The sequence below is a fragment of the Clarias gariepinus genome, chromosome 28 (assembly GCF_024256425.1).
Source record: "Clarias gariepinus isolate MV-2021 ecotype Netherlands chromosome 28, CGAR_prim_01v2, whole genome shotgun sequence".
Classification (NCBI taxonomy): Eukaryota; Metazoa; Chordata; class Actinopteri; order Siluriformes; family Clariidae; genus Clarias; species Clarias gariepinus.
In genome coordinates this window covers 1,335,001-1,345,000 of record NC_071127.1, presented here as the reverse complement: position 1 = coordinate 1,345,000, position 10,000 = coordinate 1,335,001, and the positions used below count along the sequence as shown (strand labels likewise).

Sequence of the window (10,000 nt, the reverse complement as noted above, 5' to 3'; positions counted from 1 at the left end):
ATTAACCAGAAATACAAACATACACTGACGAGAAAAAGTATGTGAACCTTTTAGAATTTCATGTTTTTTTTAATCAGTCACACCTCCACACTCCCTTCCTTAAGAAGACTCCAGGTATGAAAACACACCATTAACTTTTATGAGGTCATCACCTAAAGGATTCACACACTTTTTTCACTATCACCTTGAGTTTTGTTTTTGTTTTTTTGTGTTATTATTTTAGGCACATTTGTCTTGCCAATACTCTTCACTGAGATGAAAATCAGATCACATTTTATGACAAATTAATGCAAAAAAAAAAAAAACTATGAATTTCCGAAAGGTTCACATACTTTTTCTTGCCACTGTAGTATACAGGTCTTCACAGATAGGTCTAAGGACCAGGGGCCTCATGTACAAAGACTTGCGTTGAATTCGTACTAAAACATTGCGTACAAACAAAGCTGTAAATGTGCGTATGCAGTAAAAAAAATCTATTGTATGAAACACTGCGTACGCGGAATCCCACGCATATTCTTCTTTGTACATCCGAATTAACGTGAAATTGAGCACAAAACCCCTCCCTGCCTCCTCCCCCGTATAAATATAGTAATGACTCCGCTTTGGCAAAACCAAACGAAAAAGCAAAGGCAAAAGCAAGCAAGGAGAGAAACTTTCAGAATGTGAATTGAAGGTGCTCCTATCGGAGGTAGACCGGAGAAAAACTGTGTTATTTGCAAGTTTGTCCTCCGGAATTAATATCAAAATAAAAAAAAAACTTAGCTGGAATAATATCTTTAAATACATCACTCACCAAGAAGCCACCCATCGCGCACCCTGCCACCTTGGAGCCTCATCCCAACCATGCTGTTTGTGAGGATGAATGAATCATGGGTTGACCCAGGCCACCTTGGCACAATATTTGTTAGGCGCATTTGAGCATCACATATTATTTGCACATTAATTGAATGGAAATGTTTCCGATTCACGTATGCAAATTCAGCTTCAGATGGTGCCTTTATAGAAATGTGCATGCAGTCGATTGCTCCGATTACATTAGGAAAACCGGCGATCACTGCAAATTGCGCTTTAATGTTTGGCTGGTGAACTGCATGGTATGGAAACCTTATATACCTGCTAGACATGCGGATGATCCCGTCCCATACAGCTGGCATTGCACGGCTCAAAGACGACTGGCTTAACAACGAGCGGTCTGCCAGTTCCCTTTGGAAAGAACCAGTTGCCAGGAAACCAAGCGTTGTCAGCACCTGTAAGGGAACGGGTAATGCGTGGCTCCTTGCTGTCTCTCTTTCCAAATTTGGACCCAACTCAGCACAGAGCTCCAAGAGGATAGCTCTTGGAAATCTGAAACGGCTAATAAGCCAGTCATCATCGTGGCCCAGAAAATCACTGTGATCCCTAAAAACGCGTTCCCTTCGGATTCGGCCACTGACAATGTCCTCTAATAAGGCCAATAGATGGCAACTCCCATTGCCATAGACTAAGGGTTGTATACATTTGCAAATGCTTTTATATGTTCTAAATCACATAATTGGTAGGAAAATATTCTGTCAATTAACCCATTTTATCAATTATAAATGAATAGCAATGTTTTTCACATGTGTTGGTGCGATACTTTGTAGTGTGCAATTTAACATAATTACCTCTAGGAGTCGCCAACGTAAATAAAACAAACGCACACAAGAAATACACGTACGCCAGACATGAAGTTGGCGTGGAAGAACGCACATTCTCACGTTAATTTCACTGTTAGTAAATCCGACCGTGAGCGTGAAAACTGGCGTAAGCAAAGTTTTTGTACATGAGGCCCCAGGAGAGGACCAGACTTTTTGTGTTTTTATATTAGGCACAATATATTTGTCAATACAAATATTGGGGCAGGGGTGGCTCGGTGGTTAATGTACTGAACTGCAGGCCAGGAGGTCTCCAGTTCGAGCACTGCCACCACCGGGCTGCCACCCTGGAACCGTTGAGCAAGGTCCTTTGACCCCAAGTACTGCTCTGATATAATCGGGCATCAACCTGGCAACACGACCCTGTAAATAACTGACACAGAAATGGCAGATATATACTGTATCTGCCACCTGATGTGCCGGGCAACACATAGATGGTACCATCTGTCCTTGACTTAGATGAAGATCAGATCATATTTTATGATGAATTAATGCAAAAAAAAACCCCAATGAAATTCCAAAAGGTAAACATACTTTTTTCATCACAGATGGGTCTACAGACCAGGACAAACCTGGAACTGCAGTTACTATACAGTACCTACACATTAGAGAGTACCAAGACAACTTCTGTTTGACAGTGTGTACATGTATTAACTGATGGCATCAGAATGGACTGAAAAGGTTAATCACAAAAATATAGCGATTTCCAGTGACTCAGGAGCACTTGTAATCATTAGCACAGGTACAACCAGAAGCAACCAGGAATTTGTGTGTGAAATCTTGTTAGCTAACTCAAGAATAGTTAAGGGCTAAATGTATTTTTCCTGTGGGTCCTAGCCTACTTGGGTATCTGGGGAAATGAGAGAGCAGAGAGAGACAGACAACAGAAAAAGTGGATGTTGAGGTCAATATCAAATTATCAAAGTCGGAGAGGTAAGATATAGCTTGCAGAAAGGCAAAACAACAATGGCAACAGAAGTGCAATAATGAATGCGATGTGATAAGGGGGGAGGAAAATTGTAAAGAGGAAGTATTAATTAGCAGACTATGACTTGGACAAAGCAACCTCTATTTATAGTCCATAAACATCCAAAGGGACTCTGTGAGGAATGCCATAAAAGTGAGACTGTCGAGCATGTTCTGCTCGTGTGCAGAAAACATGCAGGAGGGTAAGATATGGTGTCGCAGCTCAGAGAACTAGGAAGAGTAGAAGACAGTGTTAAGAGTCTTTTAGAATAGGGAGTCACTGATCAGAAAAAGGAAGTGATGGTGTTTAAGGGTGTTTTGAAGTAAGACGGCACTAGAAAGTCATCTTTAAAGGACAGGAAGCTGAGGAGAGTGTATGAGATCTACAGGTGGAGGTGATGCAACTTAGGCTAGATGCTGAACGGTCCTGAGAGGAAACATGTCGAGAAAAAAAAGAGTGCGTAGAAGTGCTGGAGAAAGCAGATGAAGAGTTTAAGACACAGAGCAAGACAAAACAATATCAGCGGAAAAAGCATAAGACGTCTTTAAGAAGCTGGAAAGATGAGGGAGAATGCGACCTACAGTTGGCGGTATCTGGATTCCAACCGCTGTTAAACAATGAAGGAAAGAAAAGGAAGCTTATTGCATCACCACCACCTCCAGCTTCTTTAACTGCACTAAAAAACACCCAGAAATAGTTTTTTCAAGTATAGAGATAATTATAAACATTAACAGAGTAAGAACATGAATATAAAGTTGTGTCAGAACTGCTGTTACAGAAATTATGTAACAGCACCTCCTGTCCAATAAGCGGTGTAACTGCAGATATACAGTGCATCCTGAAAGTGTTCACAGCACTTCACTTTTCCCACATCGTGTTATTTTACAGCCTTATTCCAATATGAATTAAATTAATTATTTTCCGCAAAATTCTACAAACAATACCCTATAATCACAATGTGAAGAGTTGTCATTAAAATAACTCACACATACATAAGTATGAAATACATAGCACTCAAAATTAATCTCATGTGCATCCTGTTTCCACTGATCATCCTTGAGATGTTTCTACAACATGAGTCCACTAGTGGGAAATTTCTGTACCAGTAATTGATTGGACATGATTTGGAAAGACAGTCTATAGTATATGAGGTCCCGCAGTTAACATTGCATGTCAGAGCACAAATCAAGCCAAGTCCAAGGAATTGTTATTTCTTATTTTGTATAAATTTGTGTGCAGAATTTTGGAGTAAGGCTGTAATGTAACAAAATGTGGAAACAGTAAATCGCTGTAAATACTTTCCTGATGCCCTGTAGCAGGTGTGTCAGGGTGAATAAGGTGCAGTTGTGCTACTTGCAGTCCAGCTACAGTGAATCACCAGTGTACTGTGGGTTAAAGCAGACACATAACGATAAGCAGACATGGTACATGTTTTTCCAGTGTCTGGAATCTAGGGCAAATGTGATTGGCTCATTGGGCAATATTTCAAATCTGGGGCAAAAGTGGTCTGACTGAGAGCTCTGAACATTCTGAACATTCATTCTCATCAGTGCAGTCTTGAGGAGAGCATTAAGGATGGATCGTTTATATTTACAAGATTTTGAAAGACGCCCTTATCTTACATTTGTTTAGATTCCTTGTCTGAACTTTGTGTTGCTGGTGTTTGAACCTGGGACCTTCTAATCAGCAGTCCAATACCTTAACCACTGAGCGACCCCGGCCCATCAGATCAGCAAACTGGTGCACCATGACACAGTTTACAGCAACAGTGGTGAAAGGTGAAAATAGTGAAAGTGTAACTACAACACAACATTTATTCCCATGCTTTATTGTTCTGCTTTAATATGCACAACGTCGTTACAAGCATTGCATTTAAGCAAGCAACGTCATTTCTTCACAACTCACAAAAAAAGCACAAAAGTGCTGTTTCGATTTATATAACATTCCTCAGAACTACAAAATTGTCCAAGTGCTAATATGCTGGAATAACTAAAGTTATCAAAGTGTCCAAAGTATTTAAAAAGCACAAAAGAGTTTTCATTAAATACGAACATAATGAATGATCAATCCTGATCAGTGGAGCCAGAAACATTAAGTGCATATTGTATTTCGCACAGGTTATACATAACTCATGTTAAAATAATATCTGAGAACTGATTAGGTGAGGCTGATTGTGATGAGGACTCACTAGCTAGCCGTGTTAGCGTTGTGCGTGCTTTTACTTCAAGCATTTTTTAGAAAACTAAGTCACAAGGCATCTTCAGGTTAAGATGAGAACAGAAGACGTTCTTCTAAGAAAGCATCGTGTCTTATTCTTCTTGAAGAACTGAGCTAATCAGACAGGACAGAGTATATAAACCATGCTGCAGAAAGAGGCACTAGCGTGTGTTCTTTGCCATGCAAACCCAGACCAGTTTACGCTAGCATGATAGCAGCAGGTGACGATATGAAAGCTTAGGCTAGCTCTGCAGTATGATACTTTATTATCTGCCCTGCGGCTCATTTGTTCCAGTATATCTCGTACGACTTCTTCTCCGTGCATTCAGTCGCAGAGCGAACCTTTTCCTTCACCACCTTCACTACCAGTCCCCCGGCCAGCACTACTCCAGCCGCCACCCTTCCTATCTCCGTCAAAATGCGGCCACTTGCTCCCACAGCTCGTGTTAGACCACTGCTAACTGCTACCCCATCCGCTACAGCTCCTCCTAGTGCCTGGGGTGCAGCTGCAGCTCCGGTTGCAGCACTAGCGACGCTTACTGTTTCAGCTCCGGTTATGGCAGCACACTCGAGCCCCGCTCCTCCTACGAATCCTGCACCCACCCCTAACACTCCACCCACCACTGCAGCCCCGCCCACCACTGTGACCCCCAACAGTCCTACCTGCTCCAGAGTGTCTAATGCTGCCTGCTTGGGTGCCTCTGCTTCCGCTCCAACTACTACCCCATTGGCCCCGCCGACCACACCTCCCATTGCTGCCCCTACAGCTACTGCTGTTTTTCCAGTCACACCTGCAGTGATTCCCACTGAGCTACCCACCACTGAGGCTCCCGCTGCCAAAGCGAAAGGAGCAACGGCACCACAAACTGCCCCTACTGCAAATCCTGTAGCTCCTGCCGCCACAAGCGCTTTCACCATCTTGAGAACCTTCGGCGATAGTGCTGCTTCGCTGCGTAAACACTCCAGTCCACTCCTTCCTTTTCTACTCCCTCTATCTTTCCATTTTTCCCATCCTTCCTTTAGCAACCACAGCTTCTTAATTGATCTCTCCTCCACCCATACCTCCTCTGCATTCCCCTCACACTCCTTCCTCCTCCTCTTGGCCAACACCGCAGCTCCTTCCAAGTTTTCCGCCTCCTGGCTCATCAGCCTCTTCTCTTCTTCACGGATAGCAAACTCTGCCTCCTGGAACGTTGCGTTGGTGTAGTACTGCCCTCCGTTCTCCTTCACCATCTTCTCCACTTTTCCAAGCAGCTCCTTTACCTGCTCCCTGTTCTCCAGATTCCTGTTGTTCACCACATGGTATCTGCTTCTACATGTTTCCAGTAAATACCTCAGTGCTTTTGGAGCATCAGGACCCAGAAACGATTCCAAATCGCTGCCGCTCTCTTCCAATTCGTCCCCCCGAGTAAACACGACCAGGGTGTGGTGCCGTAGAGCAGACTCCCCAAATATCCGCACCATCTCCCGAACAGCCCTCTCTTCGTCTTCTGTGTAGCGTCCCAGCTGCACGACGAGCAGGAAGGCGTGGGGACCGGGCGCACTCAGCACCACACACCTGGCGATCTCTGTGTGAACCTCGCTAGGGTCTGAGCGGGTGTCTCCGAATCCTGGCATGTCCACCACCTGTATCTTGGTGCTTCTTTTCACCTCGTCCTCAGGTAGCTCAATGCTTCCCTGCTCACACACCTGGGTCACAGAGCTCGCTCTGAGCCCAGACAGGAAGTGACGTCGTCCCAGGATGGTGTTTCCTGTCGCGCTCTTTCCGGAGCCAGTCCTCCCTATGAGGACTAGTCTGAGCTGGCGTTCATCACCGCCGCTCTCTTCAAGCGTCTCTCGAGTGCTGTTTCCTGAAAAACAGTGACATTACATTATAGATACAGTTCATACTTTCAAGTTATTTATTGTAATAGCCTGACTTGATTTGAGTGCGGCTTTCGACACTCTCTTACACACTGATTCACCGCTTAGCTAATATTGGCATTACTGGGATCCCTCTCACCTCGTTGACTTCATACCTCTCTGACCGTGCCCAGTGTGTTCCATTAAAAAAATATCCATCCTCAGCCATTACCAGTCAGCTGTGGTGTTCCCCAAGGCTCTGTCCTCGGCCCCATTCTGTTCCTAATCTATCTTCTTATTTTTGGATACATTTTTTAAAAATTCTGTGTACATTTCCATTGTTATACAGATGATACACAACTTGTGTACAAATGTGCTCTTCTACCCTCCTGTCTCACCAACTGTTTAAACGAAATAAACACTTGGTTTTCTCTCAACGAAATAAACACTTGGTATTCCTTATCAAACTCAACAGCAAGAAGACGGAGGTCTTCCCCATAGGGTCAAAATACACTCTATCCAAGTCCAACAGTTTCTCACTCTGCATGACTGGTTCTTCAATTTGTTCCTCAGGTCAAAACCTTGGGGGTTATTCTTGATGGCACACTGTCCTTAAAGTCCCATGTTAACAATATTTTTAGATCATGTTACCTCCAGCACTGAAATGTTACTAGTCTCCGAGCAGTGTGTTCCTCATCCCACACAATCCTGCCACTCTCATACATGCACTGGTCACCTCACGCATTAATTACTGTAATTCGCTTCTAAACTAGTCTGCCACAAAAACTCCTATATAAACACCAACTTATCCAGAACTCTGCTGCCCGATCGTAACCCAAACACCAAGAATGTATCACATCACCCCACCCATCACTGGCTCCCCATCAAACAGAGTATAAAGTTTAAAATTCTCTTTCTCACATTTAAAGCACATCATAATCTCGCTCTTCCTTATCTATCAGAGCTTGTACAGTTCTACACCCACTCTAGCACCCTTTGCTCTTCTTTATCAAAACATTAGTAATACAGACTCTCCAACCACATGCAAAACTTAAGACCCATTTATTCAGAAGTGCCAATACCACATGATGTAAGGCATGTGCATTTAAATCTCCATATGATTTTAAACGTTTAGCTGACAACACTGTTTACTGTTTTATTTAATATACTAGCATAAGTACCTATCGTTAACAGTTAATGAGTTTGTTAAAACAGTTAAAAGGTTAAACCTAATAATAATCTGTTGATCCTTAATGTAATCATTGATATTAATAATTCAGGTTGACGCCCATGTACACGTCTGTCTGTCTTTCTGTATAGCAGAACTTTCTGTCTAACTTATTAATACAAAGAAATCCCATTCTGTAAGGTTGAGTATCTTACGCCTTGTTTACACTAAGTTGTCCTTCTTTGGTGCTCAGACAAATACACTCCCTGTTCGGTAATCGGAGAGTGAATCACAGATGAGAAATGGAAAAAGTAGATTAAAACCACTCCAGCATGTTAAAATTCACTTATACCACTTCAGCGCTGTTATTTCAGCAAAAGTGAAAATATGAACTAATCCCAGTCAAAATATTCACTTTATCTTTTCTAATTAATATCTATTGGTGCAGGTGTTTGTTTACATTGAGACAGTAGCGCATTAGTAGATTATTTTAAAGTAGATTATCAAATCCCACACATAACTGTTCATAACATCACACATCACTTTTACTCAACATTTAGATTTCACTTGCAGGTTACACTTCAGGCAGAGATCTAAGGACTGCAGGAGATTCATTACATTCTAGAAAGACTTGTGTGATGCTGTGACAAAATCTGTCTGGACAGACCTACAGACAAATATACATACAGAGACTTACAGACAGATATACATACAGACATACAGAAAGACAGATATACATACAGACATACAGAAAGACAGATATACATACAGACAGATATACAGACATACATACAGACAGATATACATACAGACATACAGAAAGACAGATATACATACAGACATACAGAAAGACAGATATACATACAGACAGATATACAGACATACATACAGACAGATATACATACAGACAGATATACAGACATACAGAAAGACAGATATACAGACATACAGAAAGACAGATTTACATACAGAAAGACAGATATACATACAGAAAGACAGATATACAGACATACAGAAAGACAGATTTACATACAGAAAGACAGATATACATACAGAAAGACAGATACACATACAGACAGACAGACAGACGTATAGACAGTAAATGTTTCTAAGACTGGTTTCTGCTCCAGTGATATGAAACATAAAGTTATGACTGAAAGTGTGAGTTCTGACTAAAGTACAGGTGAAACCTTTCTGTTATTTATAGAGATTTTTTCAATGTTATGTAGCCCTCAATGTTATTCATTTATATAAATAAATATTATATAAATACATATATAACATACACATTTTAATCTCTTGTTAAATTAAACGGTGACCTTGACTTACTAGGACGGGCGTATTGTTATTATTATTATTATTATTATTATTAACCCCGCCCACCTGCGCGCTCTGGTTGGCTACTCACCACTAACCCGGATGATAGACAGCAGCGTTAGCCAATCACAGAGCGGGAACCGAGCGAGGTCAAAAAGCGAATGTGTGTGTGTGTGTGTGTGTGAGAGAGAGAGCGATACATTAAAACCCTTATAGTATATATTTAGTACAAACCTGTGACACACACACACACACACGGGTGTAGAGATATCTAGATGTTATTATTATAATCTGTAAGCCTAACCTTCCTCACACAGACCCTCAGTACAGACACACATCACGTGATCAGGACTCTCACTTCACCTCAGTAACTCTCTCTCTCTGTACCTCACTGTAGTGTTAGTCTTATTATTATTATTACCTGATCCGCAGAGGTTAGACATGATGAGTCCTTCACCTTCCACCGTCACAAAGATACACACACACACACACACACACACTAGCACCGCGCCAAAACGTCAACGCGCGCGCCCGCCCGCCGTCAACGTCACACCCCTCCCAGCGCGCGCCATCTGCTGGTGTGTGTGTGTGTGTGTGTGTGTAACAGCGGCGGGGTCACACACACTCTAACCCCTGTACCGTGGTGTATATACTGTTACACACACACACACACACACTCTAACCCCTGTACCGTGGTGTATATAATATAATATACTATTATATTATACTGTTACACACACACACACACACACACACACACACACACACACACACACACTCTAACCCCTGTACCGTGGTGTATATAATATAATATAC

At 42.2% G+C, this 10,000-nt stretch overlaps 1 protein-coding gene across 1 annotated transcript; it reads right to left on the bottom strand.

Annotated features, from left to right (window-relative positions):
• Positions 1-4,447: 4,447 nt before the first annotated feature.
• Positions 4,448-9,721, bottom strand: LOC128515964 (uncharacterized). The gene is made up of 2 exons (XM_053490258.1): positions 9,606-9,721; positions 4,448-6,707 (listed from the first exon to the last, which is right to left on the bottom strand). The coding sequence occupies exons 1-2, from the start codon at positions 9,625-9,627 to the stop codon at positions 5,140-5,142; spliced, it is 1,590 nt and encodes a 529-aa protein (XP_053346233.1). The 5' UTR covers positions 9,628-9,721; the 3' UTR covers positions 4,448-5,139.
• Positions 9,722-10,000: the final 279 nt, after the last annotated feature.